General features: G+C 43.7%; 1 protein-coding gene across 1 annotated transcript in view; it reads right to left on the bottom strand.

Annotated features, from left to right (window-relative positions):
* LOC124788796 (BAI1-associated protein 3) overlaps positions 1–21,119 on the bottom strand; it is a gene marked incomplete at its 5' end in the record, with an annotated part of 518,896 nt that overhangs the window by 435,301 nt on the left and 62,476 nt on the right. Inside the window, 2 exons of the mRNA XM_047256078.1 lie at positions 1,107–1,268; positions 10,624–10,840. Coding sequence (XP_047112034.1) covers positions 1,107–1,268; positions 10,624–10,840 — 379 coding nt within the window. The remainder of the gene's footprint in view (positions 1–1,106; positions 1,269–10,623; positions 10,841–21,119) is intronic.

Raw genomic sequence — 21,119 nt, 5'->3', positions numbered from 1 at the left:
TGAAGCGACAAATGAAACTTTTTACCAAGGCTGGGATTCGAATCTGGGTATCCAGCTCACTAGGCAGTCTCACTAACCATTACACCACCCTGGCACAGTGGTTTTGCGCCACTGCACGGACTCCAAACTCCCATTCCCATTTCAATTTACTTGGTATTCCCCCTAAACTGAAACAGAATTCCAGAGGCCATCTAACTGTATTGCAATAACACTACAGCATAAAATGAAACAGGGGATCTTACCTGAAACCCAGGTACAGGGGCTTTAATCAGATGAAATTACTGTGAACAGGAGAGGTGGGTTTGACTACCGGCCTTGGAACAAGTATACACATCATATATGTCTGAAACTTGAAAAGACCTCTGGAACCATTCTATTTCATTCGATTAAGGAACCTATGCCTGGATTTCAGGCGGATCGCCCATTTGATTCGGTGCTGAGGTGCTATTCCAATACAACTGGAGAGCCTCTGCAATGCTGTTTGCATTTAGGGGAAATCCCAAGTAGGCTGAGGCGTGAATGGGAATTTGAATTCAGGAGTGAGGTCTGCTAGGGCAGTTCGTGCAGTTGTGCAAAGCCAATGTGCCAGGAAGTCGTAGTGAATATTGCATCTGCCTCGTGAGGAGGAGATCTGGGTTCGAATCTCCGCCTTTGTACAAATTTCCATTCGTCTCTTCAGTCTGCTTATATACATCATAGACGTTTGAGGCTTGAAAAGATCTGTGGAACAATGTAGTTTCATTTGGTTCAGCCGTAATACTTTTAATCTGATGACTTGATTCACCTGCCCTTACAGTTGCTTTGTTTGACGTGCAATCAATTTCAAAGTTAAATCATTCCACAAATCTTCTAGAGGCCGCCAGTTATCGACCTCTCAAGCGCAGTACCAATCAACACTCCAAGCCTCCAAGGGTCTCGGGATCATAACTACTACTATCCAAACACCGATCAGCTGCGGAAAATGAATGGTACACTGAGAAGTCCACCTCACACACTTTATCGCGTAGAATTGCTGTAAATGCGGGCGGTAGGCGCTGGCCACGAGATGTTTATAGTTGGATTAACTGAGTGTTGACGGAGTCGGAGTAGAAGATGCAGGTACTCACAAGCGAAACTTCTCGTTCCAGCGCGGGTTGAGCGTCTGCGGCTTGACGCTGGTGGCGCGGATGAACTTGGCGGGCACGGCGGCGGACAGGCTGTCGCGGTGGATGGTGTCGCGCCGCTCCCGGCCGTAGCCGTGCTCCTTCCGCTTGAAGCTCAGCCGGAAGCTGCCAACACACAACACAATCTGCCTCTCTCACTGGCCGCTGACAAAGCTGGGTAAATAGTAGCACAATGAATAGCATACACAACAACTTTGGTAAACTTGCCTGAACGTTTAATGAGCGTTTTGTGTAACATCACGAAACAGAGATATCAACAAAAAATGGTTCAAATGGCTCTGAGCACTATGGGACTTAACTTGTGAGGTCATCAGTCCCCTAGAACTTAGAACTACTTAAACCTAACCGACCTAAGAGCATCACACACATCCGTGCCCGAGGCAGGATTCGAACCTGCGACCGTAGCGGTCACGCGGTTCCAGACTGTAGCGCCTAGAACCGCTCGGCCACCCCGGCCGGCAGATATCTACAGGACACGTTCAACTACTCATACGTTGATGCGTTGTGCTCTGTGAAAAGAAAGAGTCGTATGTTCGTTGTAGACTGAGAACTCTATGGATATTTCGGCTGCCTATTTGGACAGGCTTTTAATTTTCTACGCACGAAGGTCCCTTTTCTCGACGTATATGAAAGCTGTTTCTGAAGTGTATCTGTGAGGCATGACATCACTAGGAAATAAGACAGCGGTCTTAACGTAATTTATTATAATGGAAAGAAAATATTTATGTCAAAAACGTTTACTGCCTAGAGTCCGATTTATATTAGGCAATTGCAACTTGATGGCTAGTTTGAGTTGTGTATAACCATCTTGAAATCTGTACATAAGCAGAATAACAATCGCCCGAGAAAAATTCTTGAGAAAATAATATGCAGTTGTAAAATGTTAAAGCCGACACAACACACACTATGTGATTACAAGTATCCGGAGACGCGCAAAAACATACGTTTTTTACTGCGCCAAGTACTCCATATCAGCGACCTCAGCAGTAATTAGTCACCGTGAGAGAGGAGAATGGGGCGCTCCGCAGAACTCACGGTCTTCGAACGTGGTCGGGTGATTGGGTGTCACTTGTCACATACGTCTGTGCGCGAGATTTCGACACTCCTAAACATCCCTAGGTCTACTGTTTCCGATGTGAAAGTGAAGTGGAAACGTGAAGGGACACGTACAGCACAAAAGCGTATTGGCCGACCTCGTTGTTGACTGACAGATACCGCCGACAGTTGAAGAGGGTGGTAATGTGTACTATGCAGACATCCATCCAGACCTTCACCTTCAGAATCCACCGCAAGTACAATGACAGTTGGGCGGGAGGTGAGGAAACTTGGATTTCATGGTCGAGCGGCTGCTCATAAGCCACACATCACGCCGGTAAAGGCCAAATGACACCTCGCGTTGTGTAAGGAGCGACTGAGAACAGTGGGAAAACGTTGTATGGAGTGACGAATCACAGTACACAATGTGGCGACCCGATGGGAGGGTGTGGGTATGGCGAATGCCCGGTGAACGCCATCTGCCAGCTTTTGAAGTGCCAGCAGTAAAATTAGGAGGCGGTGGTGTTATGGTGTGGTCGTGTTTTCCATGGAGGGGGCTTGTACCCCTTGTTGTTTTGCGTGGAACTATCACAGCACACAGTTAAACAGCAATTCCGGGATGGCAACTGCATCTTTCAACACGATAGAGAACCTATTCGTAATTCACGGCCTGTAGTGAAGAGGTTACACGACAATAACATCCCTGTAATGGACTGGTCTGCTTAGAATCCTGACCTGAATCCTACAGAACACCTTTGGGATGTTTTGGAACGCCGACTTCGTGCCAGGCCTCACCGACCGACAACGGCACCTCTCCTCAGTGCAGCACTCAGTGCAGAATGGGCTGCCATTCCCCAAGAATCCTTCCAGCACCTGACTGAATGTATGCCTGCGAGAGTGGAAGCTATCATCAAGGCTGAGTGTGGGGCAACACCATATTGAATTCCAGCATTACCGATGGAGGGCGCCACGAACTTGTAAGTCATTTGCACCCAGGTGTCCGGATACTTTTGATCACATAATGTACATAGGGGGAGCCTAGTCCACTAGTAAAATTGATGTATATTCCAGTCGACTTTACAGCGTTGTACTGGTAATACTTTACTGCCCTCGAAGTAGCCTACCGTTCAAATCATAAATGCAGGTGAATATGCACTGAGCAGTACTAAAGGTAAACATCATCCCAAAATGCATTCGTATTAAAAAACAACCAGACTATTAGTATTGATGTTAAAGGCATCACCAAGGGAGAATCGGGTAGTAACCCTTCAGAAATAACAACTATCTTAGCAATAAAAATATTGTACATGAAGCCAATGAAGCCAAATAGTCTTGAAATTTTAACATAATTAAAAACTGTTCCACATCTGTAAAAAATGGTCCAAATAATACGTAGTAATACTAAGAGATGAATCTATGTCAACAACAGTTATAAAAATAAGAAGAAAATCATACCCTGGTTGTTAGGAGAGTAATGCGTCATACCACATAAAATAGACATCGTTACGTTAGATGTACTCTTGGCTGACAGAAATAAAATGAAAATGACCCAGCCGGACTGACAAGAACAGCTGAACTATGCAAGGACTCGCTCTGACCTGGTAGAAATAATCAATAGGACAGACAGAGTTAGACGAACAAATACTCTGTGAACAGCGAGTAAATATAACGATGGCTATTTTGTGTGTGTTGATGGATTACTCTTATCAATCAGGGTGTGGTTCTCTCAATATTTTTATGGCTGTTGTAATTATAGGTTCATTTCTTAACATTAGTACGTACCGTTTGGACAATTTTTTACAGGTGTGAAACAGTTATTAATCTTTGCTGCCCTTTCAGAAAGCTTTCTCACTGTATTACCTGCCTGTTTTACAAATGCATTTAATGGACGACTGATGTAATTTTACTTTTTAACAGTGTCTTGTAAGATTATGGTGTGTGTTTATACCTTTGAAGTTATCGAAATTTTAAGGTGTTCTTTTATACGCGGCACTTTGTCATTTTACCTCATTGATAGATTCCTAGTCTGTAATTGTATCTTTGTCTGCTATTTCAAAATTTCATAAGTATTTGGATTCATGTACAACATTTTTGTTGCTAAGGTAGTTGTATTTATTTCTGCAGTGTTACGACCTCGTTCGCCCTTAATGATGTTTTTAAAAATTAATAGTCTCTTAGTCTGGTTGTCTTTTAATACGAATGCATTTTTCCATGATGTTCTCTGTTGATATTGTTCAGTGCGTACTCACCTAAATTTACGATTTGAAAGGTAACTTGCTTCGAAGCAGTAAAATATTGCCCATATAACGCTGCAAAGTCTATTTGGATGTATGCTCATTTTACTAATGAGTAGGCTCTTACTGTATATATTGTGACGGCTTAACCTTATTAAACAGTATATTACGTTGCAAATAATTTTTCTGACGCGATATTTATTCTGCTTGTTTACGGATCTGAGGATGGTTGCCATGAACAAGCGAAATTACTCATCATTCTGTAATTGTCTAATGTAAATTCTGGTCTAGGCAGTAAAAATGTTTGTGTATTGTTTTAGTTTTAATAAATGAAGTATATCTGTTCTGTGTAGATGACTGTAATGGGTTTGTGCACAGTGCGGTGTCATGTTTGTTTTGCATGATGATTAGAGGAGGGAGAGGATGAAACCCTGTGTCAGCATATAGCCCACTGTGCTCTGGTGTTCACAGTGGTTTTCTAATCACCCAGTTCTGTTTACTTTGCGTAGTCGCGAAATGCCATGAACACTTTCAGAACCAGTTTTATTTTGGCCACATAGTATTTCAGCGCAGCAAGACAAACTAGGTAGAAATAATCCCATCTACATTCTGTATATAAGGAAAGATAAAGCAACGGATTTCCCCATTCAAAAATCACGTATTTCTATTGTTCGTTTGTGAGAAGATCGTGTTACACCGCGTCTAAGATGGAGGAAAGCCTACGAACACATGTTGGTATTCGGCTGTGGTAGGATCATAGCCTATCGAGACTGATGTTTATCGTTGTGTCCTTTCGCCGCACGCGTTGAAAAATTGAAACTTTGTAGTAAGTTCCTATGGGATCAAAGTGCTGAGGTCATCGGTCCCTAGGCTTACACACTACGTAATCTAACTTAAACTAACTTCCTCTAAGGATAACACACACACTCATGCCAGAGGGAGGACTCGAACCTCCGACTGGGGGAGCCGTTCGAACCGTGACAAGTCGCTTTCACGGCTATCCCGCGCGGCGCACACGTTGATCTGGTTTGCTTGCCTGTACTGCGAATATGCAATCTATGAGCTGAGAAAGCTCATACTGAACTCCATGTAGGATCACGGTGGCCCCGGGCAACTAGCGCGCGAAGGACAGACTTACTGACTGCTCGGCCATGCAGGATCGTAGCACCATGTCACATATCGCGAGTCGGGAAGTAGGTTATAGCTTAATCTCACGGTTCTTTAGACTAAGTTCGAATGTGAGTTCAATTTTTTATGTCACGTATGGTTTATTCACAATTAGATAACATTATAAACTAGAAAATAACAAAACATGTAGTACTAGAATGAAAAAAGTTGCATTTTTTTCAATATGAACAGAGGTGTTAGTGAGGTATCGACATAAAAACATTTCTTTCTGTATAGGAATTTTTTGTCCATTGACTTATATGTCCTATCGCTATACTCCCAAAAATATATAACATCTTGAAATTTTCCAGCAATAAAAAATTGCCTAAGAAAAAATTACAATCCCCCCCATTGATATCCAAGCCTACCTCTCACTCGTAATCATCTTTTATTAATAGTAGGAATGAAACATAGTTTTCCAAATCCCGCCCGGGTTCCCGGGTTCGATTCCGGGTGGAGTCAGGGATTTTCTCTGCCTCGTGATGACTGGGTGTTGTGTGATGTCCTTAGGTTAGTTAGGTTTAAGTAGTTCTAAGTTCTAGGGGACTGATGACCATAGATGTTAAGTCCCATAGTGCTCAGAGCCATTTCAACCATTTTTCCAAATCCCAGATCAAAATGACAGTATGAGAGTCAAGGAAACTTCTCCCAGGGATAGTTGAAACATTCTCCATCACACTATAACTCTAACGTCTTCTTCTTTTTATATATTTATTAATTTTTGAGCATTTTCTGAACTCTTCAGCGAGTATGTTCAGTACCAACCGGGGGCGGCACAATTTATCCTGATCACCTAATCTACTTGAAAAGAATGAGACGTGTACCTTCCTTACAAAATCTGTATTGTTCTTCTGATGTTTCTTAATCGCGGACGCACCAAAATACCAATATTAAAAATGCTGTGGTTAGGCTCTGCAAGTACCCAGCAGGCAACCAACATTACATCACAGCAAGCGTTCACATAACTCCTAGAAGCCAGCCTCCCGGCAGACAGACGCAACTCGTCCACGATCCGGCTGGTCGCTAGACGACATCCCAGGCGCTGATAGGAGTCGTTACCCCCCCGTCCCCCCCAGGACCTACGCTTTTTCGCGGACCACGTGACTGAAACTGGTGTGTACAGTATCCTGGCACCCTGCTTGTATTAAGGCCGGCGCACGAGCCACGACGAGCGGTTCGAGTAGGATTAATGTATCATGCACCGAATGCATTCAGTTACAGTAACCAGGAACTCACTTTGGAGCCACCGCAACGCCGACGCCGTGTTTCACGTCAGTGATGAGTTAGTGGATGTGTAAGAGTCTTGGTTTCCATTCGGAACTTAACTGTCTTCCATCATACTGGCATTTTGAAACTGGACTGTCCTGGGACTTTAACTTGCACTGAGACTAAATATACAAAGCTTTAACTGTGGACTGTCCCGTCGGGACTTAAGTCTTTGCTAATGTATGCATTGTGTACTTACTAGTCAGGGCTATTTTATAGTGGTGTTGGTTTTCTTCCTAAAGGCCTTTGATCTTAGACCATATTTATGTTTATTCTTTATTCCACAGGAAGTGACTGTTTTTGTTTAGACCTTTGACCCTTCCAGAAATCGTGTTATTTCCATACTTGAGAAGACACTTTCTTTTCAATACTGTTTATTCTTATTTAAGATGAAATTATCTTTCTAAAGTAATTATTTCTTACAATGTCTTTAACACACTTTGGAGCAAACGTATTCCTTCTCGTTAATTAAAACTGTTCTACCAAATCTACGTGAATATTTCTCAAACGAGGCAGACACAACATATAAACGGTAAAAAATGAACTTTGCTGAAATTGAGTGTTTATTGTAGAAGTAATAAGCACCAACAGAAATGCGATTACCGATAAATTTAACAATAAAATTATAGACCACATAGTAGACGAAATGAAGGAATTTTGATACATTCGTAGCAAGGACAAAGAGAACAATCATCGCTAAAACAAGTCCCCTAGTATCAAATGTAGAACTTAATCTGAAAAATACTTCTCTGCGAATGTACAATTTGAGCGCAACATTGCATGAAAGTAAATAATAGACCGGGAAAAAGCCACAAAAGAAGAAAACCGCAGCATCTGAGACTTGTCCTTACAAAAGTATGTTGAACTGGTAACAAACGCGCCGTTCCCTCCGAATCAGCGAGGAAAGAAACATGTGGGAAGCACTGCTTGGGAGAAGAGATGGGACTATAAGACATTTATCAACACATCAGGGAATCTCTTCCATAGATCCAGAGAATTTTTTTGGGTCATCATTCTTCTGATTTGTTTGCTGCGGCCCGCCACGACTCACTTCCCTGTGCGAATCTTCACATTTAATAGTACAACTTGCGACCATCTTCCTGAATTATTTGTTGAATGTATTTTAAACTCTGCCTTCCACCACAGTTTTTTCTTCAATTACTCCTTCTAGCATCACGAAAGTTACTTCTAGACGTCTTAACACATCCAGTCATCCTATTCCTTCTCCTTGTCAATTTTCTTCATATATTTTTTCTTACCAGATTCTGTGGAGAACCTCATTGTTACCAGTCCCAACAATTTTCGACATTCTTCTATAGCACCACATCTCAAATGCTTTATCTTCTTTTCCGGTTTTTCCACAGGCCATATTTCTGTTCTCCAAACGCACATAATCAGAAATTTCTCATCAAATGAAAGCGATGTTAGACGACAGTAGAAGTTTTGAGCCGGAAATGCGCTCTTTGCCTCTGATAGTCTGCTTTTTATACCCTCCTTCCTTCGTTCATTAACGTTACTTTTCGTGAAAGGTAGCAGAATTTCTTCATGTCATCTACTTAGGGGTTTCCAAATCTATTGTTAAGTTTATCGTTAATCTCGTTTCTGCTACACCTCGTTACTTTCACCTTTCTTCGGTTTTCCGCCAATGCATCTTCCGTAATCATTTAACTTTTTGTTCCCTTGAACAGGCCCTTTATTTCTTTTTCACGCGCAGAATCAGTATGTTATATCCATTTACGCTGAATTTTAATCCCACTCGTGAATCTTTCTTTTATTTCCGTTACTGCTTCTCTGATGTAGAGGTTCCACATTAGGGGCGAAACAGTGCGTCGATATGTTACACGTCTTTAATCGAGCACTTCGCTCTTGCTATCCCTTTTCTATTGTTCCCCCAGTGTTCTTGCACATGTGATATACTACCTGTATTTCTCTATAGCTTACAAGAATGGGACTGGAAGACCAAGAATAAAGTGCTCCGATTAAAATGGGTGTAAGACAGGGCTGCAGTCTTCCATCCGTACCGTTCAATCTATACATCGAAGAAGCCGTGATAGGCCGGCCGCTGTGGCTGAGCGGTTCTAGGCGCTTCAGTCTGGAAGCGCGCTACTGCTACATTCGCAGGTTCGAATCCTGCCTCGGGCATGGATGTGTGTGATGTCCTTAGGTTAGGTAGGTTTAAGTATTTGTAAGTCCAGGGGACTGATGACCTCAGATGTTAAACCCCATAGTGTTTACAGCCATTTGAACCATTTGAAACAGTGGTGAAAATAAACGAAAGTTTTAAGAGTGGAGTTAAAACACAAGTTTAAAGGACATCAGTGACATGATTCGCTGATATTATTAACCTCAGTGAAAGTGAAGAAGAATTACAGGATTCACTGAATGCAATGAACAGTGTAATCATTACAGCGTATGCATTGAGAGTGAATCGAAGAAAGATAAAAGTAATGAGATGTAGCAGAAATGAAAATAGCAAGAAGCTTGACATCACAATTGGTGATCATGAAACAGATGGACTGAAGGAATTCTACTACGTAGGCAGCAAAATAACGCTTGATGGACGAGCAAGGAGAACATAAGAAGCAGACTAGCACTGACAAAAAGGGCATTCTTGATCAAGAGAAATTTACTGATATCACTCGTAGGCTTTAATTTGAGGAATAAATTTCTGAGAATGATCTTTTGGAGCACAGAATCGTATGGTAGTGAAACATGAACTGTAAGAAAACCAGGAAAGAAAAGAATAGAAGCATTTGAGATGTGGTGCTAGAGAAGAATGTTGAAAATTAAGTGGACTGATAAGGTAAGGAATGAGAACGTTCTCCGTAGAAAGTAATACATCGACTAGAAATAGGGACAGGATTATAGAACATGAGCTGAGACATCAGGGAACAATTTACATTGTACTAGAGGGAGTTGTAGAGCGTAAAACCTGTAGCGGAAGAAAGACACTGCATTACATGCAACGAATAACTGAGGTAGTTGGGTGCAAGAGCTGCTGTGAGGTGAAGAGGTTGGCGCAGCAGAGGAATTAGTGGCAGACGGCATAAACCACTCATAAGACTGAAAAAAAGGAGACAGTAGTGGGCCCAGCACTGACCCCTGTGGCCCTGCTCGGCGACCTAAGGTTCTTTTTTTCTTGGTTATCAGTCTTCTGACTGGTTTGATGCAGTCCGCCAAAAATTCTTCTCCTGTGCCAACCTCTTTATCTCAGAGTAGCAACTGCACCCCACGTGTTCAATTATTTGCTGGATATATTCGAATCTCTGTCTTGCTCTACAGTTTTTACTCTTAGCTCCATCTAGTACCATGGAAGTTGATCTCTAATGCCTTAACAAAAGTCCTATCCCTGTTCCTTCCTCTTGTTTTCCATATATTCTTGTCCTCGCCGATTCTCCAGAGAACGTCCTCACTCATTATCTTATGAGACAACCTAATTTTCAACGTTCTTTTATAGTACCGCCTCTGAAATGCTTCGAATCTCTGTTCAGGTTTTTGCACAGTCCATGTGTCACTACCATACAGTGCTCTGCTTCAAAGGTACATTCTCAGAAATTTCTTCCTCAAACTGGAACTGTGTTTGATGCTAGTAGTCTTCTGCCCAGGACTGTGCTATCGGGCATGACTCACAACCAGCTGAGCAGCTGTCACTACTCTTCTGCTACCTTCCCATCGGAGTCGCAGTACGGCACACAGTTTTAAACTGTCGTTAAGTTTCGGCTGCAGAGCGAGCGTTAGGTTTGAGTGCGGTCGGTCACCTGTGGTGCTTGCGCAGCTTCTCGTGCGGCGAGGTGTCCCTGTGCGGCTGGTCGGGGTCTCCGCTGTCGGAGAGCGTGCGGCCGGTGGCGGCGGCCGAGGCGTGGCGCGGGGAGCCCGGCGGCGTCTCGCGGGAGCTCTGGCCACTGCCCGGCTGCGGCGACGGCGGCTGCAGGCCGCCCGGCTGGATGCCCAGCATGCAGTACGGGTCGCTGAAGCCTGCAACACCGGCCACACCACAACCACCGTCAGTCACTCTGTCTTTCTCTCTCTCTGTCTATCTGTCTCTACTGTCAGTACAGCGAGCGCTTACCGGCCGAATGCCGCTGGCGTTCGTTTTGCTGTACTAGTCGTACTAGGTACAGGGATCACTCGAGCGGCAGATGGATATTTCCACCCTGTGTGCGTCCTCGGCCACTGGGGCGGGTTCAGTGTATTTAATAACTAGCTGAGAAACACGGTGTTGCACGGGCATTTGTTCATTCCAGTCTTCTATTAAACCGTCTCCTCCTTCCTCTGTCCGTCTTCTCTGCCCCTCTCTTCCTATCCACCTTCTCTTTCCGCCTCTCCCTATCCACCTACTCTTACCCCCTCTTTCTATGTACCCTTTTCTCTTTATCCACCTCTCTTTCCTTCTTTTTTCTATCCATCCTGTCCATCGCCTTCACCTCTCCATCTCTACCCATCACCCATCCCTCTGTCCACCTCCTCCGTTCCCATACTCTATCCATCTCCTCCTCTTCCCTCTCTCTGCTCATTTCCTCTTCTATCTCTGTCCCTCTCCTCCTCTTTCCTCTTTCCAATCCAGTCCTAGAAGCATCATGACAAACAACAGCAGCAAAAGTAATCCAACCATTACCTATACTACTTGATTCGGATGCTTTTGCAATAGAAAAATTCACTCGCAATCTTCTTCAGATTCAATACTTTCTTACTCGTACCTGGCGTTGGAACGGTACCAAAAGTGCCAGTAATATTCAACAAATCTTTATAGACCAGCATACGTCTGCGACGGCGATATCTCTGAAACTTCCTGGCAGATTAAAACTGTGTGCCGGACCGAGACTCGAACTCGGGACTTTGCAAGTTCGAGTCTCGGCCCGGCACACAGTTTTACTCTGCCAGGAAGTTTAATATCAGCGCACACTCCACTGCAGAGTGAAAATCTCATTCTCCTCTATCTCTGTCCATCTCCTCCTCATCCTATCTTCGTCACCTATCTCCTCGTCCTCCCTTCTCTCTCCACGTTATCACACTGATCCCAGTATGAGTCTAGTCATTCTTAACCTTATTCTAACTAGATTCTAACTAATAAGTGTACCTACCAAATTTGATTGAAATCGTTCCAAGGGCTTCTGATGAACTTTTTACCAATGGCATTGTTCGCGAACGCAAATGTCAAATATACAGGGCGTATCAAAAAGACTCATCCGATTTTTATATATATATATATATATATATATATATATATATATATATATATATATAGTTATTACGTTAGTTGAGATATGTGCGTTAACAACGTACTGTTGTAAAGAGCACTCTCTCGAGTTCTATATTGTTCCCGCAAGGTAGCTGCAGTCTGCGCCCCCTTCAGTTCTAGTAAAAATGGTGTCTGTACAACAGAAAGCATTTTGTATTCGTTTTGAGCAGTGCAGGTCAGTAATAACTGTTCAGCGTGACTTTCATACTAGGTATGGTGTGGATCCTCCTACAGCACAGTGTGTTAGGTAGCGGCATGAACAATTCTGAGTAACAGGTTGTTTGTGCAAAAGCAAATCGCCGGACCGTCCCCGAGTGTCTTACACAGACGTCGAACGCATCCACCATAGTTTCACAAGAAGTTCGGAGAAATCCGTTTGCCGTGCAGATCGATAGCTCATCATGCCTCCGATGTCCGTCTGGCGTGTGTTGCGTAGACGTTTACACATGAAACCATACAAAATTCACTTCGTGAAGGTGACAAACAACAACGTGAGGAGTTCTGTAATTTCTTTCTTCGCAAGATGGATTGACAGTTTTCTTCCACTCTTAGTGTTAAGTGATAAGGCAACGTTTCATTTGAATGGAAAGGTGAACCGTCATAGTGTGAGAATGTAGGGTACGGAACGACCATATGAAGTTGTACAATATGAGGGGGACTCTCCAAAATTTAATGTGTTTTGTGCAGTTTCACGGGAAAAGGTGTATGGTTCATATTTCTTTTCCGAGAACACTGTTGCAGGAAGCACGTATCTCGTTATACTTGAGAGCTTTCTTTTCCCACAGTTGGAGACTGATTCGACCGACTTCGTTTACTGACAGGATGGGGCACCGGGAAGTGCGGGAATTTTTAAATCAAAGGATTACTGAACGATGGATCGGTCGCACTGGACCAAATGATTCAGCCTTACATTACCGGTCTACAAGGTCACCGGACCTGATTGTATGTGATTTTTTCTTGTGAGAGTTTATAATAGACTCCATTTTGTGCCTCCGTTACCAACAGCAATGAATGAACTCAGACATCGCGTCACAGCAGCTGTGGAAACTGTAGCCAAGACATGCTCGCTTTAGTGTGGGAACAAATTGAATACCGCATTGACATTTGCCGTGCATCTCAAGGGGGGCATACTGAAAACCTATGAAAAGGCATGAAAAAAAACAACTTTTTGAGATTCTTTGTTCACCAAAAGACAAAATTTATGTTTGTTTAAGAAATGTAGACATGCCAAATTGGATGATTCTTTTTGACACATCCTCTGTTTCACATAAATTTAACGTATTTCACGAGTATTTGTATACGTATTTCAGCTGTATCTCTAACGAATTTCGCACTGCAGTTTTATTTTCACGCAGCTTGATGTTTATGACGTATCTCCTGAACTATGTTCTATGAAATATTGTTTTGTTAATACATCATGTGGTACATGTCCCTACTATCTGCTAAATGTGTTGTGAGTAGAGTTAGTAGTAAAGAAGTAGTAAATTAAAACGTCATGCATTATGGGGCAGTTTTTTAGGCATGTCAGTATTTGACGTCATATCTCCTGAACTATGTGTCATAAAATGATATATCTTTCTAGGTACATTCAGCGGCGAAATGTGTTGCGAGTAGAGTTACTAACAACGAAGCAATAAATTTAAACATCTTGCAGGATGTGGTAGTTTTTCAAGAACTCAGTGCTTATGACGTGCTAAGGGTCGTACAATGATGTAATTTTTCTGGTACACTCAGTGGTATACGTAGTAATGTTTGCAAGATATATCACGAATACAGTTCGTAGTAAAACAATAAGTTTCGTATTTTACTGCATGAACAGTAATAAATGTAGTGAGCGAAAAACATTTTTCTTTTCACCATTTTTTGGCGGTTCAGCGAGAAAAAATTTGGTAAGGGTTTGAAATCGTGTGTAAAGTTTGTGCAAGTTTCAAACACCGAATAACTGAAGTACGGGTATTCTCGCTTAGTGGGTTACACTGCCTTTTACCCTCACTTCCACGGCTTTGATAGGTCAGTGGTTCTTACCCCACAGTGATTATTTTCAGACAGTAAATGATATGTGTACCACGTTTGATCGGTCCAATGGTTTTGGAGGAGATGTCAAACATACGTACATACATACACTACTGGCCATTAAAATTGCTATATCACGAAGATGATGTGCTACAGACGCGAAATGTAACCGACAGGAAAATGTGAAAAGTGTAATCACATGTCAGTTCTAGTATATTTGTCCAATGAATACCCGTTCATAATCTGCATCTCTTCCTGGTGTAGCTATTTTAATGGCCAGTAGTGTATATACATTTTTATTACTTGTTTATGGATTCAGAAATAATCATGGAGAAACTAAACTGTTTTGAGCATTCAATAAGCTCAGTATTACCTAGGCTATATGTGATGTGGTCACTCTGAAAAATGTCGCTGAAAAACGATAATTACAAAATTATGAAAATATGTTTTTCTTCGATTCTCTAAGTCAGTTTTAATAGAAAACAGTAACGTAGTTGGAGATCGGAAACAGGATGGCAGGACGTTTAAAACAATATAGAGATTTTTTTTATACTGGCCGTGAACCTACGAATTTCACACCTACTACCCGATGGTCTGACTTGAGGAAAGAGATTTACTACTGCTGCAAGTTTCTACCCATACTCGATGCATGTCCCTTCACCTTAGTATCTGCGACGATAAGCGTCACGGAAATAATATACACTCCTGGAAATTGAAATAAGAACACCGTGAATTCATTGTCCCAGGAAGGGGAAACTTTATTGACACATTCCTGGGGTCAGATACATCACATGATCACACTGACAGAACCACAGGCACATAGACACAGGCAACAGAGCATGCACAATGTCGGCACTAGTACAGTGTATATCCACCTTTCGCAGCAATGCAGGCTGCTATTCTCCCATGGAGACGATCGTAGAGATGCTGGATGTAGTCCTGTGGAACGGCTTGCCATGCCATTTCCACCTGGCGCCTCAGTTGCACCAGCGTTCGTGCTGGACGTGCAGACCGCGTGAGACGACGCTTCATCCAGTCCCAAACATGCTCAATGGGGGACAGATCCGGAGATCTTGCTGGCCAGGGTAGTTGACTTACACCTTCTAGAGCACGTTGGGTGGCACGGGATACATGCGGACGTGCATTGTCCTGTTGGAACAGCAAGTTCCCTTGCCGGTCTAGGAATGGTAGAACGATGGGTTCGATGACGGTTTGGATGTACCGTGCACTATTCAGTGTCCCCTCGACGATCACCAGTGGTGTACGGCCAGTGTAGGAGATCGCTCCCCACACCATGATGCCGGGTGTTGGCCCTGTGTGCCTCGGTCGTATGTAGTCCTGATTGTGGCGCTCACCTGCACGGCGCCAAACACGCATACGACCATCATTGGCACCAAGGCAGAAGCGACTCTCATCGCTGAAGACGACACGTCTCCATTCGTCCCTCCATTCACGCCTGTCGCGACACCACTGGAGGCGGGCTGCACGATGTTGGGGCGTGAGCGGAAGACGGCCTAACGGTGTGCGGGACCGTAGCCCAGCTTCATGGAGACGGTTGCGAATGGTCCTCGCCGATACCCCAGGAGCAACAGTGTCCCTAATTTGCTGGGAAGTGGCGGTGCGGTCCCCTACGGCACTGCGTAGGATCCTACGGTCTTGGCGTGCATCCGTGCGTCGCTGCGGTCCGGTCCCAGGTCGACGGGCACGTGCACCTTCCGCCGACCACTGGCGACAACATCGATGTACTGTGGAGACCTCACGCCCCACGTATTGAGCAATTCGGCGGTACGTCCACCCGGCCTCCCGCATGCCCACTATACGCCCTCGCTCAAAGTCCGTCAACTGCACATACGGTTCACGTCCACGCTGTCGCGGCATGCTACCAGTGTTAAAGACTGCGATGGAGCTCCGTATGCCACGGCAAACTGGCTGACACTGACGGCGGCGGTGCACAAATGCTGCGCAGCTAGCGCCATTCGACGGCCAACATCGCGGTTCCTGGTGTGTCCGCTGTGCCGTGCGTGTGATCATTGCTTGTACAGCCCTCTCGCAGTGTCCGGAGCAAGTATGGTGGGTCTGACACACCGGTGTCAATGTGTTCTTTTTTCCATTTCCAGGAGTGTACATAGTGTATCCCAGTTCAGTTAGGATTGATTGTGTGAAATTCCAAAGTGCAATAAAGTCTCGTGGCGAGTTGCGGCGTTACGATCCTTGAGGTTTCAAAAGCAGCTGTGTGGAGTGTCTGACGCTCGGAAAATGACGGAGGAACACTGAGGCAACATCAAGTTCTGCATTCTTTCAGCGTTTGTAGACGAGAATTCGTCGAATTCAACCCGAATACTGGGAGGCAGGTTCCTGGTTGCTTCTCCATGACGACACTCCAGCCTACAAAGCGGTGATATTGCACGAGGTTTTGGCAAGCAAATGGATCACAGTCCTTGACCACCCACCGTATTCGCCGGATTTGGCTCTAGCCGACTTCTGGCTCTTTCCAAATTTTGAAGTGGGCAATGAAAGGATACCGTAATGAAGTAATTATGGACCTCCAAGAAAACTGTAATTCAGTAGTAAATGCAACTTCAAAAAGGGAATGAAGTGGCTGTTTCAAAACACTTTTAAAACGATTTCATCTTTGTTTTGATTCAGGGGGAGACTATTTTGAATAAATACAGTGATTTTGTAAACGTAATCCATGACTTAATTTTCACAGCCATAGTCCTTACGAAACTGGAACATAATGTGTACAAAAATAAGAGGGAATACTGGTCAACAATGTAAACGATATCTAGAAGAGGATAACTTCATTCAGTTAGCTAATTTTTTTTCTATAACTACCGCTCTTGTTACGGTTGTTGAGAATAAGACACAAAATCAACAATTATATTACGCATACCATGATTCCATAATTAAAAACGAGATAACTGCAAATCGTTTGAAGTTACCCCTTTGTTTCAAGCAACACCACGTTACGGTGCTGCTTTTTACGTACTATTCAAAAGAAGAAGAAAAATCCATCATACCATTTGATCCTATCACAAAATGTAAAGTCAGCTGTGAATGATCTGCACATTTACACATGAAATGTCGTTGACAATGTATGTACACAGATGCAGTTTTCACAGCCAATAGCCCGCAGCTCGTGGTCGAGCGGTAGCGTTCTCGCTTCCCGCGCCCGGGTTCCCGGGTTCGATTCCCGGCGGGGTCAGGGATTTTCTCTGCCTCGTGATGGCTGGGTGTTGTGTGATGTCCTTAGGTTAGTTAGGTTTAAGTAGTTCTAAGTTCTAGGGGACTGATGACCTCAGTAGTTAAGTCCCATAGTGCTCAGAGCCATTTTGTACTAGATCATGCGATCACCTAACAGGACATTTCGCCGTTGCTCCATTCTCACTTCTTTCTTATAGGAAATGAGGAAACTTTACTGATTCTTGCAGTAGTAGTAAATCATTCGCTTCAGGTCAGTGGTAGCAGTCATACGGTGTGGAACCCGTAATTATATATATATATATATTGCATAAGCAAAAAATCTGAGTAATGTTTTAAATGCCCTACCATTTTGGCTTCCGCATGGCCCAACAACATGGATATACCAGGTATCCCTGTTATTCTCGTACGTGGAACAGCAAAGCTCGTGAGAAGCATTGGGCGTAGCCGAACTGGCTGCCTAAGCCTGATAAGAAACCTGGTGCTCCGGACATTCTACATCAGCCAGTTGTGAAGGGATTTTTTATTTCCAACTCTGCGTATAAAACTGGGTGTCATGAGTCAATTTGTTAAATCTTTGTAACTGAAGGAATGTTTCAAGAAATTTCACTACAGGTTGGATGAACACAATTTAACTTGCAGTAATTATGTATTGCCACTGTATGAATAAAACTGTTCTACGTGAACAGCATATTTGGTAAGTTTTCCTGTTGTTTTTCTTTATATGCACATTTTGTATGGCTTTTGAGACAAAGAGAGTGTATGTTGTAGCTTAAAATGCTGACGTAACAGACGAAAACTGCTTATTTTGGGATTCAGAGGCCAAAAGTTAGTGAAAACAGCGTACATATCTAAGACAACTAAAGAGCGTTTCTCCAGTGTAATGTACACCGAGGTGACAGAATTCATGAGACAGCGATACGCACAGAGACAGATGGCCGTACTATCGCGTGCACAAGGTGTAAAAGGGCAGTGCACCAGCGAAGCTGTAATTTGTATTCAGGTGATTTAAGTGAAAACGTTTCCGACTTGATTACGGTCGCATAACGGGAACTAACAGACTTTGAACGCGGAATGAGAGGAGGAGCTAGACGCCTCGGACATTACCTTTCGGAAGTAGTTACGGAACTCAATATTCTGCTATCCACAGTGTCAAGAATGTGCCGAGAACATCAAATTTCAGGCATTACTTCTCACGACGGACAACGAAGGACCGACAGCCTTCGCTTTACGACCGAGAGCAGGGTGGTCTGCATAAAGTTTTCAGTGCTGGCAGGCAAACAAGACTGCGTAAAGTAACACAGAAATTGATGTGGGACGTAAGACGAATGTATCCGTTAGGACAGTTATTTAGCGTTAAATGGGCTATGGGAGAAGATGACCGACCGAGTGCCCTTGCGAACAGCATTACATCGCCTGCAGCGCCTCTCCTGGGCTCGTGACCATATCGGTTAGACCTTAGACAACTGGAAGACCGTGACCTGGTCATATGAGTCCCGATTTTAGTTGATAAGAGCTGATGGTAGGGTTCAAATGTAGCGCAAATCCCTCGAAACCATGGGCCCAAGCTGTCAACAAGGCACTGTCTGTGCAAGCTGGTGGTGGCTCCATAATGGTGTGGGCTGTGTTTACATCGAACGAACTGTGTCTTCTGGTCCAGCTGACTTGGTCGATGACTGGAAATCGTTATGTTCGACTACTTGGAGACTATTTTCAGCCATTCATGGAAATTAGGTTCTCAAACAACGATGGAATTTTTATGGAAAACAATGCGCCATGTCACCGGTCACAATTGTTCGCGATTGGTTTCAAGAACATTGTGGACAATTCAAGCGAATGATTTGGCCACGGAAATCGCCCGACACGAATCCTATCAAAAATTGATGGGACGTAATCGAGAGGTCAGTTAGTGCATACAATCATGCAGCGACCACACTTTCGCAATCCTAGGTGGCTAATATTTCTGCAGGGGACTTCTAGTGACTTGTTGAGTCCATGCCACGATGTTAGGAGGTGTCCCATGACTTCTGTCATCTCATTGTACATATAGCGTTTGTATGAATGAAACTGTCTGTTCTTTGTGAATAGCATATTTGGCAAATTTCCCTTTATTTTCCATTATACAGGGTGAAGCAAAATTCACGCACTCGGGCTTCGCAGAGCGACTCCTTACACGCCAGCGATAAATACATCTCTCACGAAATTTCGTCCGGCGAGTACATCCGGCAGAAAACGGACTTTAAAAGAGCGGCAATCTGGCAATACTGTAACCACATGTATGGTAACAATCTCTGTCAGGACGTGTTAAGATTGCTGTACAGTTGGTGCAGTGGATAGAGTTTTGGGTTAGCATGTAGGAGTTCGATGGGTTGGGGAGCATCTTTTTTTATTTGCTAATTTCATTCTGACATTTCATACTATGACATACACCTCTTCTTAGGTCACATATATCCTAAATTTAGAACATTTTGTAACGCTGAACATAACAAATATGTGGTTAGACAAATAAGAAATAGACAGTTGAAGCAAATGACCTGTCGTAAGACAGAATAACTACAAAAACCATATCAGTTTCGTGAAGCTACAGATGATAGAACACTACAATAACACAACATCTATTTATCATTTATACTACATGTAATATGAGCGCTCAGATGTCGCACATTAGCAAGCAGTGAGAGTAATAATGTCCAAATTAGTCACCGCATGATTTTCACTACAGAATTCGTTGTCCTCAGAACAACAGATGCTCAAAGCGACCTCCCCGTCCGTCCAAACGCTGCGCAACGCGCCGGATCATACAGCTCTGGACCCTTCGCAGAAAATCTGCATCCACAGTAAAAGAAGCAGCATGAACACGCGCCAACAATTCTTCCACATTCGTCGGCGGAGTAGAGTACACGTGCTCCTTCAGGTGTCCCACCAGGAAGAAATCCAGGGGATTTAGGTCAGGTGAACGTGGTGGCCATACAACTGGACCTCCACGTCCGAGCCATTTCCCTGGAAATGTTCTGCCGAAATACTGTGTGACATTAATTCCAGAGTGTGGAGGTGTACCATAATGTTGGAACCATATCCTCTGCCGAACATGTAGCGGAACATCTTCCAGCGCATCAAGCAAATTGTTTCAGAGGAATGCATAATGCCTTCGTGCAGTCAACCAGTCAGGCAATATGTAGGGGCCCAAACACCTGTCGCCCACTATTCCGGCCCAGACGTTGATACCAAAGCGAACCTGATACCCACGGTGGCACGTGACGTACAGGTTAACCTCACACCGATGATAGGCATTGTGCATATTGAAGACACCTTCAAGAGTGAATGCTGCTTCATCTGGCTATATTATGGTGTTCACGAAGTCGTCTTTGGCTTCCTGTTGGGACCATTCACAGTATTCGCGAAGCGCGTTGCTAGTCCTACTGGTAACGTAAGGCTCTAACGAAATGTAATGGATCTGAATGAGGCAATAATAATACTTGGTTCTAATTGATGACACCATTCGAGAAGGATACGAATAAAACAGGTTTCGCATCTAGTAAATGAAGTGGTACGAATAAATTCACGCCCACGACGTGCAAAGTGCTGCTTTAAAAGCTGACCAATCTTCCGTTTCTACGATTGCAGTATGTAAGTGCAAATGTTTTCTAGAGGATCCGCTGTAGTCTTTGTTGACGATATAGATGCCAGTTCCCGTACTACCTGGACTACATTTACCAAATTAAAAACATGTGTCTCAAATCAGGATTGAACCATTGACCTCATGCATGCTAACCAAAACCTCTATCCACTGCACCAACTGTG

Source organism: Schistocerca piceifrons, chromosome 3 (genome assembly GCF_021461385.2).
Source record: "Schistocerca piceifrons isolate TAMUIC-IGC-003096 chromosome 3, iqSchPice1.1, whole genome shotgun sequence".
Taxonomy (NCBI): domain Eukaryota; kingdom Metazoa; phylum Arthropoda; class Insecta; order Orthoptera; family Acrididae; genus Schistocerca; species Schistocerca piceifrons.
Note: the sequence above shows the minus strand (reverse complement) of the source record. Positions and strands in the feature narration are given on the sequence as shown.